The sequence below is a fragment of the Otolemur garnettii genome, unplaced genomic scaffold (assembly GCF_000181295.1).
Source record: "Otolemur garnettii isolate 467f Iridium unplaced genomic scaffold, OtoGar3 scaffold00045, whole genome shotgun sequence".
Classification (NCBI taxonomy): Eukaryota; Metazoa; Chordata; class Mammalia; order Primates; family Galagidae; genus Otolemur; species Otolemur garnettii.
Genome location: NW_003852440.1, coordinates 5,894,355 through 5,913,133, shown reverse-complemented (window position 1 = coordinate 5,913,133; position 18,779 = coordinate 5,894,355). Strand labels below are relative to the sequence as shown.

At 35.5% G+C, this 18,779-nt stretch overlaps 1 protein-coding gene across 1 annotated transcript in view; it reads right to left on the bottom strand.

The window, feature by feature from the left end:
* Positions 1-18,779, bottom strand: part of DNAH14 (dynein axonemal heavy chain 14) — a 554,037-nt gene that overhangs the window by 231,505 nt on the left and 303,753 nt on the right. Inside the window, exon 44 of the mRNA XM_003791010.1 lies at positions 147-305. Within this exon, the coding sequence (XP_003791058.1) occupies positions 147-305 (159 nt within the window). The remainder of the gene's footprint in view (positions 1-146; positions 306-18,779) is intronic.

Sequence of the window (18,779 nt, the reverse complement as noted above, 5' to 3'; positions counted from 1 at the left end):
AGTGGGCATTCATATACTGTTGGTAACAATATAAATTGATATAGTAACAAAATTTTCCGGGCAATTTTTTACCCACTTACAAAATAATCTCAGTCTAAACCTTCTCCTAACTCTGAGGTTCACCTCCTGTTAAATATTTTTAATACCTGTGAGAAGAACAGGGTAGGAATTCTTTAAAAGAAGGCTCATGAGAAAAGACAGGCATACAGTAGTTCTGGTAGCAGTATAATTAATGCCCTCTTTACTTTCTGGTATCTTCAAGAGGTTTTCACCAGATCCCTGATGATCAACTAGTACTGGAGGTCCTAAGTTAAAAAAAAAGTTTTAAGTAACCTACAAAGAAATATTCATCTAAACTTTTATGTACTTAATACTTTCTAGAAACGTCTGCATGTTACAAAGCAATTTAAATGTATACAGATAAGCCAACATTGTTACAAGAGCCTAAAATCTCTGTTGATTTCACAAGTTGTACTTCTCACTCATAAACTCACTGCATACATTCCCAAGGCCCCCATAAACAAATGCCATGGCTTTCCTGCCACCAAATTTGCTAATCTGCCTGTCTGTGTAAGCATCTCTTCCTTCGAGGTCCTGCAAGAATGAAGTAGCTCTTCTGTCAAAGCCTCCTGCAATCCATTTTTTTTTCTGCAATCCTTTCTTAAGAACATCACTTTTTGAGTAACTCTTCTCCCATACTATTATCAATCTCTTGCTTTCAACTGGAATTTTCTATCATACAAGTATGTATGAACTAGTATGTCTAATCTTTTTGTTGATTGAACTATATGAAACCGACACTTTAAAAAGTAAAAGCCAGTTGAATATAGGCAATGTAATTTAAAGCACACCTCCCCCCAAAACAAAACTTCCTTGGACTCTACAGTTTTCCATAAATACTTCCCTACCCACTACTCTCCCCCATTACACGGTCAAAATTGTAAAGAGTTAAATACAATATGGACTTATGTACTCATATGTTATTAATTTTTAAATTAAAAATTAGTAGAATAGCCAATACATTCACATGGTATGTAATTTAGAAGTATTCATTTAAATACATAATTTAAAATGTTCTCATTCCTGTATTCCAGCTACCTAGTTCCCATATTTTGTATACTGTTCTGCCATTTCCTTTTTTAAAAACTTGGTGGATTTTAGAGATCCTTCTATGTTAGTAATTCTTTTCTGATTATTTCATTTAATAAATGTTTCATAAAATTTTCACCAGTACTTCAGTGATGGTGGATATCTACAGTATTTCCAATCTTTTACTGTAATTATAAAGCTGAGTTTATGTAACATATGATTCTACAAATATGTGGAATAATTTCATCTAAATGGAGTTGTTGTGTCAATATAAATGGGTCTATGATTTATAATTTTGATAGGTATTGACAAATTGCCCTCCAATGTTTGAGAGTTTGTATCCTGAGAATCTTTGCAGTATTACAGATGAAAAATTACATCTAATTCATTTAATTCACATTTTGATATTCTGAGTCACCTCTTTTTATATTTGAGAGCAATTTTGGTTTTTGTGAACTATATTCTTTACCCATTTTTATGGAAAATGGGCTTCTGATCTTTTAAAATTTGGTTTGTAGAGGCTCTTTATATAATAAGAAAACTAGCCCTTGTGATTTGATTTTATTTATTCCCTGTTTAATATGGTTGTGTAAGTCTATGTTTTCTTGTTGGCTTCTACAATTTGTGCCATATGTAGAAATATCACCTCCATTCCAAGATCATTTAAAATTCTCACATAATTTCTTCTAATATTTCCATGCTTTAAAATAAATTTAATTTTTAATTTACCTGTCACCTGGTTGTCCTAATGACATTTGTTGAATAATCCACTCCCTTCAGTGATTTGAAGTGCCTACTTTAGGAATTTGCTAAATTCCTAAAAATGTTTGTGTTTGTTTTTAATTTTTTTTAAGTTGTACTATGATTATTATATTTGATTGAGCTAGTCTGTCCTCATTATTTCTTGGCTACTCTTACTTGTTTAACTTTTCTACATGGATTTTGGAATCAGAATTATGCTTGGTATGCTAGTTTATTGGGATTATCTATACTTCATGGAATAATATAGGAAGAATTAACATCTTTAGTATATTAGATCTTCTTACTCAAGGGCAGGGCATGCTTTTTTTATTTGTATGCTTCAGAAGTGTTTTCAAATTTTCTTCAAATTGATTTTGTCTTATTAAACTTAATTTTAAGTATTTAATTTTTTTTACTCTTTTTGCCTTTATAAATGAAATATTTTCCTTCTTTATCTTATAACTGGTTGTTGTTTGTATATATGAAGAATATTGATTTCTATGTAATATTTTGTATTTAGTTTAAAACGAAATTATTGTTTATAGAAATTATAGTAGGTTGTTGGGTTTTCTAGATATTTTTAACCACTCCTTTCTAAATTTTATATCTGTAATTTCTCTTTTCTAATTGCATTGGCTAGCATCTATAAAACAACATTAAATTAAAATACAGCAGAGCCTCTATAGTTGACCACCTCACTACAATTGACAGCTTCCTTAAGTTGACCTAATTTTCATTGAATTGGCATATGCCATATGTATGTATCAGTACAGTAGACCTAGTTCCTTATGTTGATCACCTCTGTATGTTGACCAGTTTGTTACAGTCCCTTGGGTGGTCAGTTTACAGAGGTTTTACTGTATTGGATTTTAATGATAAAGCTTCAAGTGACTCTATTGTTGTTATTGAACTCTTAACTTCTGTTGTATTTTTCATGTCTAGAAGGTCTATTTGGTTCTTTTTCAAGCCGTGTCACTTTTTAATTCTTATTTTTTTCGGGTATTTTCAAGGTTAATTTTTATTTCTTTAAATGCAGTAAGCATGGCCATCTTAGAATATACACCTTATAATTCCATATTCAAGGCTTAATTTGTGGCTGCAATTTTGTTTTAGTTATTTACCTTTAACAAAGTATTAAATTCCAAAAAATTATTTGTAGGAATAACTTAAGGTTGTACAGAAAATATTTCCATTAGCTTATTAAGTAGATCCTGGAAAACTAGAGAGGGATTACCTTACCCAATTTAAGGTTTAAATTTCCTTAGACCGTCATAGTGATCCAGATAGTGTATCTGGCCTCAGATGATGTATACCTGGATAGGTAAGGGCTGCTTAAGTTAGTTCACCTTTATAGAGAAAGTCTAGCCCTTCTTAGCCCAGATTAAATTATAGATGTACATGTGTGAAAAAGTGGAGGAAAGGAAATTTTGAGTTTTGTCCTCTTTGATCCCTGAATAACTAACCTAACTGATATGACAACTTGACTGATTCCATCAAAATTACATGTTATTCTTTACATTGATATTGTACCCTCAACAATCACTATAAAATAAAATTTTTAGTACTGTTTATTGTGAATTGAATATTACTACAAAATTCATATTTAAACCCCTCAAACAGAAATCTGAATAAAATACATTATTCTTAATCTGCAAGTAAAATATTTCCTTCAGGTAACAACTTCACCATAATAGTGGTAAAGAGAATTCTGTCATGGTCTGTCACATCTGTACTCAATATTGGGATATATATATATATATGTATATGTATATCATATAAATATGTATGTATCTCAACGTCTTATAAGCTCTTAGAGTTTGGGTTCCAGGAGAAAGGGCTTCATGTTTTTTCCTTTCAGCCTGTTTCCCATATCAACACTATAACAAAAGGTCTTGTCTAACCATAGTTCTGACTACTTTATTTTTTGTTTTCTATACTCAGTCTATTTTCCTACATCACCCCCTATTTAATGAAGGATACTATAAGGCCATCTGAAACAAGAAGTTTGGGTGGGAAGGCAACACTTCAATCAGATCTTTGCCGTTAAATTTGCTCCCATCTAGCAGAGAGCATTTAATATGAGGCTTTTGAGAAAATCTTAGGTCCAAAGTATTATCTTTTGGTACTTGGAGGATGGAAACAGTTAACATTTTTAAAATCATGAGAGACTAATTTACTAGACTCTCAATTTAGATTGTAGGCTGCAGGGGGAGAAAGTCTCCCTTATCAGAACTTTTCATCTTTGCTCACAAACTCATTAGCTTTTATCTAAATTAATATTTCTCTTACTCAGCTTCAACAAGGGCAAAAAAGTAGCCAATGCACACCAGGATAATGACTTTCAAACCACTTGTCCAGGAGTTATAGGACTGGTAAACAAACGGTTTGCTTCCAAGATATCATAATTAACAGTTTTGCCAGATATTTAGCCATGGCATATCAAGGGTCAAATCTGTAGCATTGTCTTCACTGCTCAGCACCTGACTTTTAAGTCTTTGTCAGGTATTTCAGGATTAAAAAAAATTTAGATTAATGTGTGGGTACAAATGATTAGGTTACAATGTTTGCATTTGTCAGGTAGAGTCTCTATTCTAGTTGTGTTCTGCATCCAAAAGATGTGCCATGTACCCTTATGCTGTGCTCATGAAGTGGGAGCACATCAATCCCCCTTCCTCTCCTTTTCTCCTCCCTTCCTCTTTCACCCTATCTCATCTGGAATTGAATTGAATTTTTCTTTTGTATAGGTGTGTATTAGATCATCTACTGGTTTCATATCAGTATTGAGTACATTGGTTATTTGCTTTTCCATTCTCTGATACTTTACTGAAAAAATGTTCTTTCTTTCCTTTCTTTTTTTCTTGACAGAATTTCACTTTGTCACCCTTGGGAGAGTGCAATCATGACATCATAGCTAACAGCACCTTCAACTCCTGGGCTAAATGATCCTCTTGCCTCAGCTTCCTGAGTAGCTGGGACTACAGGCACCCACTACAATGCCTGGATATTTTTTAGAGAAGGGGTCTTGCTCTTGCTTGGACTGGTCTTAAATTCCTGAGCTCAGGTATCCATCCACCTCAGCCTCCCAGAGGGCTAGGATTATAGGGGTGAGCCACCATGCCTGGCCAAAAGAATATGTTTCAACTCTATCCAGGTAAATACAAAAGATGTAAAGTCTCCATCTTACTTTATGGGGGCAGAGTATTCCATGATATACATAAACCAGTTTGTTAATTCATTTCTGGATTGATAAGCATTTAGGTTGTTTCCACATTTTGGTGATTGTAAATTGAGCTGTAATAAACAATCTAGTGCAAATATCTTTATGATAAGACACATTTATCAAATCTAAAAAAAGGATTTTTTTCTTCTGGGTTCATGCGGGGTAATGGGATTTATGGAACAAATGGAAAGTTTATTTTGAGTTCTTTGAAGAGTCTTCATACTTCTTTCCAAAGAGACTGTATTAGTATTTCCCTCCAATACTGTGTAAAAGTGTTCCCTCCTCTCCAAATCTGTACTAGTATCTGCAACTTTGGGACTTTGTGATGTGGGCTGTTCTCACTGGGTTTAGGTGATATCTCAGGGTGGTTTTGATTTGCATTTCTCTGATGATTGGGGATGATGAGCACTTTTTCATGTTTGTTAGCCATTCATCTGTCTTCTTCAGAGAAGGTACTGTTCATGTCCCTATCCTAGATAGGATTGTTGGATTATTTTATTGATTAACTTCAATTCTCTGTAGATTATAGTTATCAATCCATTGTCAGATTTGTAACATGCAATTTTTTTTTTTTTCATTCAGAAGGTTGTCGAGCAGTGGAGCAAGATGGTGGGTGAGTAGCAGCTTCTGTCCAACTGGGTGCAGTGAGAATGGGGAAGGAAGACTCCTGGCATCTCTGGCCTGTGGGTTCTTCCCAGAAACTTCCCTTTTGTGACACAGGAAGTCAGTGAAAGACTTCTGGACCCCATGAGGAGGACAAAAGTGGTGAAAAACTGGCAAGTAGTAGGTGCATTTGTTCGGTTGGAGGCTGCCCACAGTTGTAACCATAGCAACAGCAAGGCTGCAAGCAGGAATAGCCTTACCTGTGGGTTGTTTTGGTTTTTTTTGGACTAGGGCCCTTGATTGAACTGCCTTGGGAGATCTTGGGTGAGTGTGCAGACGACTTTGAGCATTGACTGGGGCCCCAGACTGAGCTGCTGAGCTGGAAAGGAGCTAATATCATTCAGCTGTGGGCTGCCCGCACAGCTACTGCACAGGTTGCAGCATGGGGGTCAGCTGGGAGACCTTGGGCGAGTAATCTAGTGACTGAGCTGCCCAAAGGTGGGGACTGAGATGCTGGAGAAGAGTGGAGATCCAAGTGTTTGGCAGATTAACAGCTTTGGCCCTCAGGGGCATAGAGTAAGACTGGTTTTGGTGCACTGGATAAGCGGGCAGCTATGCCAGGAGATATCCCAGCGATAACTTCTTTCCTTGGAAAGCTTCTGCTTAGCCAAAGTTCACAGTTTGGAGTGTCTTTTAAGCGGGCTAAGGGCTCCCAAGCCTGCAGGGGTCTGAGAAATCAGCAGAGGCCTTCAGTCTCCATCTCGTACAGCTGTATCAACATTGTGATTAACATCTCATACCTCAGAAGATCACTTGTTGCCTGGACAATATTTAGCAAGCTATATATACTGTTTGGTTTTTTGGTTTGGGGGGGTTTGTGTTATTTTTTTTCTTAATTTTCAACATTTTTCCTTGACATTTTTCTTTTTTGTTCTTTTCTCTCCCCCCCCCACTATTCTAGTTCAAACACAATCTTCCATTTTTCCTTCTTTAATAATTAGAATTCTATTTTTGCCAGTGTTTATGCCCCTATTATTTGTCCCCCCCAATTTTATCCCATAAAAGTTTTTGTTTCAGTTTGATTTATAGTATTTTTGTCTTTCCTCTCTACCTGGTGGAGGTGGGGTACTATGTCCGATCAGGCTGGCAAAGAGCTGTTGACCCCAAGGAACCCCCCAGAGGTTGGGGGATTTTAAGGTTGGGTCATGTACCCTACTATACACCTGTATTACTCCTGTCTTCTTCTATCAGTGCCTTTCTTCTTTTTGTCAATATTTCCTTTTACTCCCTCTTATTTCCCTTTTTTCTTTCTTTTTTAAATCTTTTTTCCCTACTTGCTCTTCAATCTTCTCATCCTTCTAGTCCCATAACAAAAGTACTCATTAAAACTTTAGGCCAGAAGCACAGTAACTTAAAGAGCAAGAAGAAGGGAAAGGAAAATTAGGCTAAGGAAACAGATACAAGAAAGCACTAATGAAGAAGAATTAACAGAAAAATCTTGGCAACATGAAATACCAGTTCAGAGCCACCTCTTCAAGGGACTGTGAGGTAGCTACAGCAGAGGATTCCACCTATAAAGAAATGTTAGAAGAGGAGTGGGAAGGGAGGGAAAGGGGGAAGTTTGACAGAGGGAGGGTAAAAGGTAGGATAACACCTATGGAACATATGACAAAGGTAAAAATCAAATCTGTGAAATGTAGAACATAGATGTTTTGGCACAATAATCAAGTAAATGAGGTAAAAGTTATGTTGATTGGCTTAATGTAACCATGTTAGATTGTATATAAAAAAACAATCAGCACATTGTACCCCACATATGCATGAATTTATTCATGATCTATATGTATTTGACTTAATAAAATAAAATAATAAAACAAAAGGAATGTCAGAAATGACAGAAAGGGAATTTAAAATACAGATGATGAAAACAAAGAAGAAAATTACTGCAAAAGTGGAAAACAATCAAAAAAAACAATTAAATTGCTGAGAAAGAGGAAAATAACCAAAAGGAAATCCAAAAAGAGAATCAAATAAGAGATGAATGATACAAAGAATATAGAAAAGATATAGCAGAGCTGAAGGAACTGAAGCAGTCAATTAGGGAACTTAAGGATGTAATATAAAGTGTCAATAACAGATTAGATCATGCAGAAGAAAGATTCTTAGAGGTAGAGGATAAAGCTCTTGAAATAACTCAGATAGTTAAAGAGGCAGAAAAGAAGAGAGAGAATGTTTACTGACAGAATTGTGGGACTCTATGATGCATTCAAACATACAAGTTATAGGTATCCCAGAAGGGGAAGAAGAATGCCCCAGAGGAATGGAAGCCATTCTAGAGAATATTATAAATGAAAATTTCCAAATATCACCAAGGATTCTGACATACTCTTTTTAGAGGGGTATTGGTCCCCTGGTTGCTGCAACTCAAATAGAGCTTCTCCAAGGCACATTGTGATGAATCTATCTGAAGTTAAGACAAAAGAAAAGATTTTGCAAGCTGCCAGAAATATGCACCAACTGTCCTACTGGGGAAATCTATCAGGATGACCACGGACTTCTCTAATGAAACTTTTCAAGCCAGAAGACAATGGTCATCTATCATTAATCTATCTAAACAGAGCAATTTCCAGCCCAGATTCTATATCCCACCAAGCTAAGTTTTAAAATTGACGGAGAAATCAAATCTTTTATTGATATGTAAGCACTGAAGAAATTTGCCACAACAAGACCAGCTTTACAGGAAATATTTCAACCTATTCTACACACTGACCATCACAATGAACCTTCAGCAAAGTAAACACCCAGAAATTAAAGGACAGAACCTAGTATCCACAATGATGCAAAAGACAAAACTAAGCAGTGGGGCGGCATCTGTGGCTCAAGGAGTAGGACGTTGGCCCCATATGTTGGAGGTGGTGGGTTCAAACCTTGCCCCGGCCAAAAACTGCCAAAAAACAAAAACAAAAACAAACCCCCCCCAAACAAAACAAACAAACAAACAAAAACAGCAATGGACTTTCACAAAATAAGATGAATAAAATGCTACCACACTTATCAATTATCTCAATAAATGCCAATGACTTGAATTCCCCACTGAAGAGGCATAGATTGACTGATTGGATTAAAAAACACAAGTCATCTATTTGTTGTCTGCAGGAAACATACCTCACATCAAAAGACAAATTAAAACTCAGCATTAAGGGTTGGAAGTCCAATTTTCAGGCAAACAGAATTCAGAAGAAAAGAGGGGTTGCAATCTTATTTTAAGATACATGTGGATTTAAAGCAACTAAGTCAAAAAAGACAATGATGGTCACTTCATATTGGTCAAGGGAAAAATACAAGAAGATATTCTAATTCTTATTCTAATTCTAAATATTTATGCACCCAATTTAAATGCTCCCAGATTCTTGAAACAGACCTTGCTTAGTCTGAGCAATGTGATATCCTGTAACACCATGATAACAGGGACTTTAACACCTCACTCTCAGGGCTGGACAGGTCCTCTAAACAGAAATTAAAGAGATAAGGGACTTAAATGAGACCCTTGAACAACTGTGGTTGATAGACATATATAGAACACTCCATCCCAAAGAAAAAGAATATACATTCTTCTCATCGTCCCGTGAAACATTCTCCAAAATTGATCATATCCTAGGACACAAAAAACAAATCTCAACAGAATCAAAAGAATTGAAATTTTACCTTTGCGTCTTCTCAGACCACAAAGCACTAAAAGTGGAACTCAACTCCAACAAAAACGTTCAACTTCACACAAAGGCATGGAAGTTAAACAACCTTATGCTGAATGACAGTTGGGTGCAGGAAGAAATAAAAAAGGAAATCATTAACTTACTTGAGTATAACAACAATGAAGACACAAACTACTCAAACGTATGGGATACAGCAAAAGCAGTCCTGAAAGGAAAATTTATCGCTTTAGAAGCTTACATTCAAAAAACAGAAAGAGGGTGCATCAACAAACTCACAAGCTATCTTGTGAGAAGAAAAAATCTAAACCTAAACCCAGTAGAAGAAAAGAAATACCCAAAATTAAATCAGAGATTAATGAAGTTGAAAACAAAAGAATCATTCAGAAATTTAATGAAAAGAGGAGTTGGTTTTTTGAAAAAATAGATAAAGTAGATAAACCTTTGGTCAGACTAACTAGAAACAGAAAACTAAAATCTCTAATAACCTCAATTATGACTGATAAAGAGGAAATGATAACAGATGCCACAGAGATATAAGAGATTATCTCTGAATACTACAAGAAACTCTATGCCCAGAAATTTGACAATGCCCAGGAAATGGATCAATATATGGAATCAACTCTCTCCCTAGACTTAATCAAGAAAGAAATAGATCTTCTGAACGGACCAATTTCAAGCACTGAGATCAAAGTAGCAATAAAGAAATCTCCCAACAAAAAAATGCCCTGGTCCAGATGGCTTCACACCAGAATTCTATTAAACTTTCAAAGAAGAGATTATATCCATACTGCAGAAATTATTCCAAAAAAAGTGAGGAGGAAAGAATCTTTCTCAACACATTCTACAGAGCAAAGATCACCCTGATACCCAAACTAGGAAAAGATACAACTAAAAAGAAGAACCTATTTCACTAATGAATATAGATACAAAAATCCTCAATAAAACCCTAGCCAATAGATTACAGTTTATCTTAAAAGTCATACATCATGATCAAGTAGGTTTCATTCCAGGGATACAAGGCTGGTTTAATATAAGCAAGTCTATAAATCTTATTCACCATATCAACAGAGGCAAAACCAAAGAGTACATGATCCTCTCAATAGATGCAGAAAAAGCATTCAATAAAATTCAGCATCCTTTTCTAATTAGAACACTGAGGAGTATAGGCATAGGTGGCACAATTCTTAAACTGATCGAAGCTATCTGTGACAAACAGACAGCTAATATTTTATTGAAAGAAGTAAAACTGAAAGCTTTTCCTCTTAGAACTGGAACCAGACAAGATTGTCCTCTGTCACCCTTACTATCCAACATAGTGCTGGAAATTCTAGCCAATACAATTAGACAAGACAAGAAAATAAAGGGCATCCAAATGGGAGGAGAGGAGGTCAAACTCTCCCTCTTTGCTGATGATATGATCTTATACTTAGAGAACCCTAAAGACTCAACCACAAGACTCTTGGAAGTCATCAAAAAATACAGTAATGTCTCAGGATATAAAATCAATGTCCACAAGTCAGTTGCCTTTGTATATGCCATCAACAGCCAAGATGAGAGGTTAATTAAGGACACAATGCCCTTCACCACAGCCCCAAAGAAAATGAAATACTTATGAATATACCTAACAAAAGAGGTGAAGGACCCCCTTTGTAAAGAAAATTACAAAACCCTAAGAAAGGAAGTAGCAGAAAACTTCAACAAATGGAAGAACATACCATGCTCATGGCTGGGAAGAATCAACATTGTTAAAATGTCTATACTTCCCAGAGCAATCATCCCAATTAAAATACCATCATCCTATTTCAAGACTTGGAAAAAATGATTCTGTGTTTTGTATGGAGCCAGAAAAAACCCTGTATATCTAAGGCAGTTCTTAGTAATAAAAACAAAGCCAGGCATATCACCATTCCAGATTTTAGGCTGTACTACAAAGCCATACTGGTCAAGACAGCATGGTACTGGCACAAAAATAGAGACATAAATATTTGGAATCAAATAGAAAATGAGGAAATGAAACCAACAACTTACAACCACCTAATCTTTAATAAACCAAACAAGAATGTCCACTGGGGGAAAGACTCCCTATTTAATAAATGGGAGAATTGGATATCCACATGTGAAAGACTGAAACTGGACCCACACCTTTCTCCTACTCACAAAAAATTGATTCAAGATGGATGGATAAAGGACTTAAATTTAAGGCATGAAATGACAAAAATCCTCCAGGAAAGAATAGGAAAAACACTGGAAGATATCAGCCTGGGGAAAGACTTTATGAAGAAGATTGCCATAGCAATAGCAACAACAGCAATAATAAACAAATGGGATTTAAACTGAAAAGCTTCTGTACAGCCAAGCAGACAACAGTCAAAACAAACAGACAACCTACCCAATGGGAAAGGATATTTGCATATTTTGAATTAGACAAAAGCTTAATAATTAGGATCTATGCAGAATTTAAATTAATCCACAAGGAAAAAAACCAACAATTCCATATATCAATGGGGAAGAGAGATGAAAAGAATCTTCTCTAAAGAAGACAAACGAATGGCTAACAAACATGAAAAAATGCTCATCATCCCTAATTATTAGAGAAATGCAAATTAAAGCCACCCTGAGATGATGTCATTTAACCCCAGCGAGTATGGTCTATATCACAAAATCTCAAAACTGCAGATGCTGGCACAGATGTGGAGAGAAAGGAACACTTTTACTTTACTGGTGGGACTGCAAACTAATACAACCTTTTCAGAAGGAAGTGTGGAGAAACCTCAAAGAACTCAACCTAGACCTCCCATTTGATCCTGCAATCCCATTACTGGGCATCTATCCAGAAGGAAAAACACCTTTTATTATAAAGACACTTGTACTAGACTATTCATCACAGCTCAATTTACAATTGCTATAATGTGGAAACAGCCTAAATGCCCTTCAATCCAGGAATGGATTGGCAAGCTGTTGTATATGTATACCATGGAATACTATTCAGCCATTAAAAAAATGGAGATTTTGCAGCATTTGTATTAACCTGGATGGAGGTGGAACACATGATTCTTAGTGAAGCATCACAGGAATGGAGAAGCATGAATCCTATGAATTCAACTTTGATATGAGGACAATTAATGACAATTAGTGACACAGTGGGGCAAGAGGGAAGGGGAGAGGAGACAGAGGAGGGAGGGGGTGAGGGAAAGGAAAAGAAAAAAAGAAAAGAAAAGAAAATAGTGACTAATTCTCATATAAATTGGATTTAACTTTGACCAAAGTACATTACTTAAACATTAATTTTTAATTCAACTTGTTAATATGTTGTTTAGGATTTTGCATCCTCATTTATAAGTGAAATATTTTTGTAATTTCTCTTTATAATAATATATTTTTTCCAATTTTAATATCAGGTGTATCCAGACGAAGTAGAATGATCTTGAAGTATTTCTTCTTTTTCTATTGTCTATAAGATTTGGCATGATCTGTTTTTTGAAATTATCTTTTATTTTTATTTACAAACATTAGTTGTCTATTTTTGAGACTTTGGGAAAAAATAATAAGAAGAAGTTAACTGTCCTTATGATAAAATAATTTATTTTCCTCTGGGTAGGTGTCTGGTAATGGGATTGCAGGATCAATGGGAGGTCTAATTTGAGTTCTTTGAGAATTTTTGATCCTCCAAGAAAGGCAAATCAAAACTCCCTGATATATCACTTAATCCTAGTGAGACTAGCCCTCATGACAAAGTCTCAAAGCTGCAGATGCTGGTATGGATGTGCAAAGAAGGGAACACTTTTACACTGTTGGTGAGAGTGTAAACTAATACAACCTTTCTGGATGCTAAATTTTGTCTAATGCTTATCTGTGTCTATTGAGAGGATCATATGGTCCTTTGCTTTTGCTTCTATTTAAATGGTGAATTATTTGTGTAATTCAGATTTGTGTATGTTAAATCAACCTTGCATCCCTGGGATAAAGCCTACTTGATTGTCATGTATATATTTTTTAATGTGTAGCTGTGATCTATTGGCTAATAGTTTATTCACTATTTTTTTCATCTATATTCATTAGTGAAATTGGTTAGTGAATTGTAGTTCTCCTTTTTACTTGGGTCCTTTCCTCATTTGGTATCAAGGTAATCTTTGATTCATAGAATGTGTTGGGAAGGTTCCTTCTTTCTCAGAGTTTCAGAATAGATTCTGCACTATGGGAATAAGCTCTGCTTTGAAGGTTTGATAGAATTCTGGTGTGATGCTGGTCTGGTCTGACTCAGGGCTTTTGTTGTTGTTGTTGGAAGCTTTTTAATTGTTTCTTCAATTTCAGTGCTTGATATTGGACTATTCGAGAAATCTATTTCTTCTTGGTTAAATCTAGGCAGATGGTGTGATTTTTTTTCCTTTTTTTTTTTTTTAATTGAATGGTAACTATGTACATTAATGCACTTCTGGGGTACAGTGTGGGGTTTTCACATGCAATCCGAAATACTTCCATCAAACTGGTCAACACAGCCTTCATGTCATTTTCTCAGTTATTGCTTTAAAACGTTCAGTATTGGTCTATTTCCTCCACATTGTCAAATTTCTGGACATAGAGTTTATTGCAGTAGTCAGAGGGAATCTCTTGTATCTCGGTGGTATATGTTGTTATTTCCCCCTTTTCCATTTATGATTGAGGTTATTAGAGATCTTATTTTTCTCCTTCTAGTTAATCTGGCTAAAGATTTGTTGATTTTGTTTAACTTTTCAAAGAACCAATTTTTGTTTTATTAATTTTCTGAATGATTCATTTTTAATTTCATTTATTTCTGATTAATTTTGGTTATTTCTTCTGCTAGGTTTGGGATTGGATTGTTCTTACTTTTTCTCTTTCTTTCTTTCTTTCTTTTTTGAGATAGAGTCACACTATGTCACCCTTGGTAGAGTGCTGTGACAGCACAGCTCACAGCAATCTCAAACTCTTGGGCTTAAGCAATTCTCTTGCCTCAGCCTTCTGAGTAGCTGGGAGTATAAGCACCCACCACAATGCCTAGCTATTTTTTTTTGGTTGTAGTTATCATTGTTGTTTTAGCAGGTCTGGGCCTGGCTCGAACCTGCCAGCCTTGGTGTATGTGGCTGGTGCCCTACTCACTGAGCTACAGGTGCTGAACCACTTTGTCACTTCTTTGAGATGCTTTATTAGGTTGATGTAGGCATCTTCTGTGATAAATTTCCCTCTTAGGATTATCTTTGCAGTATCCCATAGGTTTTGGTAGCTTGTGGCTTCATTGTAGTTCTGTTCAAAGAATTTAATAATTTCCTCTTTATCGCCTCCTTGATCCAACAGTCACTTAGCATAGGGTTGTTTAGTTTTCACGCCTTTTACTGGGGATGGAAATTTTTGTTGGTGTTGAGTTAAACCTTAATTGTCTTCTGGTCTGAGAAGATACAAAATATAATCACAACTTTTAATTTTTTTGAGGTTGGATTTGTGTCCTAGAATATGATCTATTTTGGATTATGATCCATGGGCTGATGAGAAGAACTTATATTCATTAGCTTTGGAATGGTATGTTTTGTATATGTCTATTAAGCCCAATTGTCCTAGGGTTGCCTTCAGGTCTCTTGTTTAGAGGACCTGTCCAGTACTGTCAGAGGGGTACTGTAGAGTCCTAAGCTATTATGGTGTTGTAGCCAATATGAAGTAAGTGACTATCTTTGTCTTTATTAACTTTAGTTGCTTTAAATCTATTTATATCCAAAAATAATATTACATCCCCTCCTTTGTTCTGATTTCCACTTGCCTGAAATACCGTTTTCTATCCCTTTACCCTGACTCTTGTTTTGTCCTTTGAGGTTAGGTGTGTTTCTTATAGACAACATATAGATGGCTTGTGCTATTTTATCCAGTCAGCCAACTTGTGCCTCTTCAGTGGGGAGTTCAAGTCATTTATATTTATTAAGAGAATTGATAAGTATGGTGGAATGCTTTTCATTTTATGCAGGGAGATTGGGGACCAAAGACCCCATTCTTGGCAGGGGAGGGCACCCTCAGAAAAAGGGTAAATTAAAAAGTAAGCTGAAAGAGTCAGAACAAAGAAAAGTCAGCTAAATTTAATCTGACACTTGACTGAATTAATAAAAGCTTGTTTGACTTCATTATAGGTGAGGGGAACAATTATATAATAGGGATCAAATCTAAGAACTTTAACAACCCATGTTCTGTCTTGACCAATTGGTTGAGAAATGAGGTCCAAATAAATAGTAAGAATTTTTGAGGTATTATTTGGAAGAAAAATCCATTCTAAAAGGTGGGTATTCTGTATAATTATTCCTGTAGGAGAATGAGAAGTAGGAAAAATAAGAATTCCCATGGGCTCATTTAAATTTATTCTACAAATTTGAGCTTCTCAAATTTTTTTTCTATGAGTTATAGCTTATTAGTAGTTTCTGGGGTTAATTTATGAGGACTTTTTAAAGCAGGGGGTCCTCTTAAGCTAGTATTTAAATGAATTAAAGAATTGGTTGGAATACCTAACAATGGATGAATCCAGTTTATATCACTTACTAATTCTTGAAAATCATTGAGAGTGTTAAGTTTATCTTTTCTAATTTCTACCTTTTGAGGCCTTACAAAATTATTTTCAAGCCTCATTCCAAGATACTAATATGGAGAAGTAGTCTGAATTTTATCACTAGCAATAATTAATTCTATCTGGGTGATGGCTGTTTGTAAGTCCTCAAAACACACAATTAATTTTGAGTGAGTAGGTGCTGCACAAAGGATGTCATCCATAGAATTAATAATATAACACTGAGCATGCTGAAGTCTGATGGGGAAAGAATTTGACCCATATGTAGTTGACAAATAGTAGGGCTACTGAGTATCCCCTGGGGTAGTACTGATATCTCGCTGTTGGTTCCTGGTTATTTATTTTGGGAATAGTGAAAGCAAATTTTTCACAATCAAAAGTAGCTAAAGGAATATTAAAGAAACAATCCTTCAAATCTATTATTATTAAAGGCCAATATTTACGTATCATTTCCAGAGAGGGCAATCTAGGTTGTAACGTCCCTATGGGTTGAATAATAGTATTAATGGCTCTTAAGTCTGTAAGTATACACCATTTGCCTGATTTATTTGCAATGACAAAAACAGGTGAGTTCTATGGAGGTGGTAAAGAAGATTCAATATGACCAGCTTGAAGCTGTTCTTCTGCTAAGGACTCCAAAGCCTCAAGCTTAAGTTTTGGTAGTGGCCACTGCTCTCCCCAAATAGAGTTTTCAGTTTTCCATTTTAGAGGAATGGGTGCAGGAGGCTTAACAGTGATCATTCCTAAAATGGTTACCTGAAACCTCTTTGGTTAATGTTACTTTGGGGAGCAATATGAGTAATATTTCCATCATCTTTTCTTCCTAAGCCTTTTCCTGGTGTAAATCCCATTTTTTGCATTATGTGTTGACTCTGAGGATTGTAACTTGTGGGAGGAAAAGCAATGTCTATGCCCCATTGTTGAGTAAATCTTGGCCCCATAAGTTAATTGGAATGGGCACAATCATAGACTTAATAGCACCTTTCTGTTCTTCAGGGCTTTCCCAATTTAAATTCATGGCACGTTGAGAGACTTTATCAGGTGTGTCAATTCCTGTTAATTCAGTTTTAGGAGCTTGTATGGGTGAGTGTAAAGGCCATTGTTTATTTAAAATAACAGAAATGTCTGCTCCAGTATTTATAATGCTTGAAAAATGCTTTCCATTGATGGTGACTATACATAAAAGCCTTCCTTCTGTAATTTGTTCTGTCCAGTAAGCGGCCTTACTAGTTGCATCAGTACTTCCAAACCCAATAGATCACTTCTGATTAGAAGTTCTGGTCTTAAGATAAGGGAGGAGTATTAATTGAGCTATATGGTCTCCTGCTTTAGCTTGTACGGAAAAAAAATTGGTATAGAAGGGACATTTCTCAAAATGATAGAGGCCATTTACAGCAATTCATAGCCAATATTGTACTGAATTGAATTAAATTGAAGTCATTTCTACTCAGATCAGGAACCAGGCAAGGTTGTCCATTGTCTCCATTGCTCTTTAACATTATAATGGAAGTTTTAGCTATTGCAATTAGGGAAGAAAAGGCAGTCAAGGGTATCCATATAGGATCAGAAGAGATTAAATTTTCACTCTTTGTGGATGACATGATTGTATATCTGGAAAATACCAGGGATTCTACTACAAAACTCTTAGAAGTGATCATGGAATCTCAGGTTACAAAATCAACACTCATAAATTGGTAGCCTTTATATATACCAACAACAGTCAAGCTGAAAAAACAGTCAAGAACTCTATTCCATTTACAGTAGTGCCAAGGAAGATGAAATATCATGGAGTTTACCTAACAAAGGACCTGAAAGACCTTTATAAAGAGACTTATGAAACACTAAGAAAAGAAATAGCCGAAAATGTTAACAAATGGAAACACATATCATGTTCATGGCTGGGAAGAATTAACATTGTTAAAATGTCCATACTACCCAAAGCAATATATAATTTTAATGCAATCCATATTAATGTTCCATTGTCATACTTTAAAGATCTTGAAAAAATAATACTTTGTTTTATATGGAAAAAGAAAAAACCTCGAATAGCCAAGACATTACTCAGAAATAAAAACAAAGCAGGAGGAATCACGCTACTAGACCTCAGACTATATTATAAATCCATAGTGATCAAAAAAGCATGGTATTGGCACAAAAACAGAGAGGTAGATGTGTGGAACAGAATAGAGAGCAAAGAGATGAACCCAGCTCCTTACTGTTATTTGATCTTTGACAAGCCAATTAAAAACATTGAGTGGGGAAAAGATTCCCTAGATGACAAATGGTACTGGGTGAACTGGATGGTGACCTGTACAAGACTGAAACTGGACCCACATCATTCACCATTAACTAAGATAGACTCTCACTGGATTAAAGATTTAACCTTAAGACATGAAACTATAAAAATACTAGAAGACAGTGTAGGGAAAACACTTGAAGAAATTGGTCTGGGTGAAAATTTTATGAAGAGGACCCCCTTCAATTGCCCCTGGGCAATTGAAGCAACATCAAAAATACACTACTGGGACCTCTTCAAATTAAAAAATTTCTGCACAGCCAAAAGCACAGTAAGTAAAGCAAGTAGATAGCCCTCAGAATGGGAGAAGATATTTGTTGGTTATGTCTCTGACAAAGGCTTAATAACTTGAATCCACAGAGAACTCAAACGTATTAGCAAGATGAGAACAAATGATCCCCTCTCCGGGTGGGCAGGGACTTGAAGAGAAACTTCTCTGAAGAAGACAGGTGCCTGGCCTACAAACATATGGAAAAATGCTCACTGTCCTTAATAATGAGAGAAATGCAAATCAAAACTACTTTGAGATATCATCTAACACCAGTAAGATTAGCCCATATC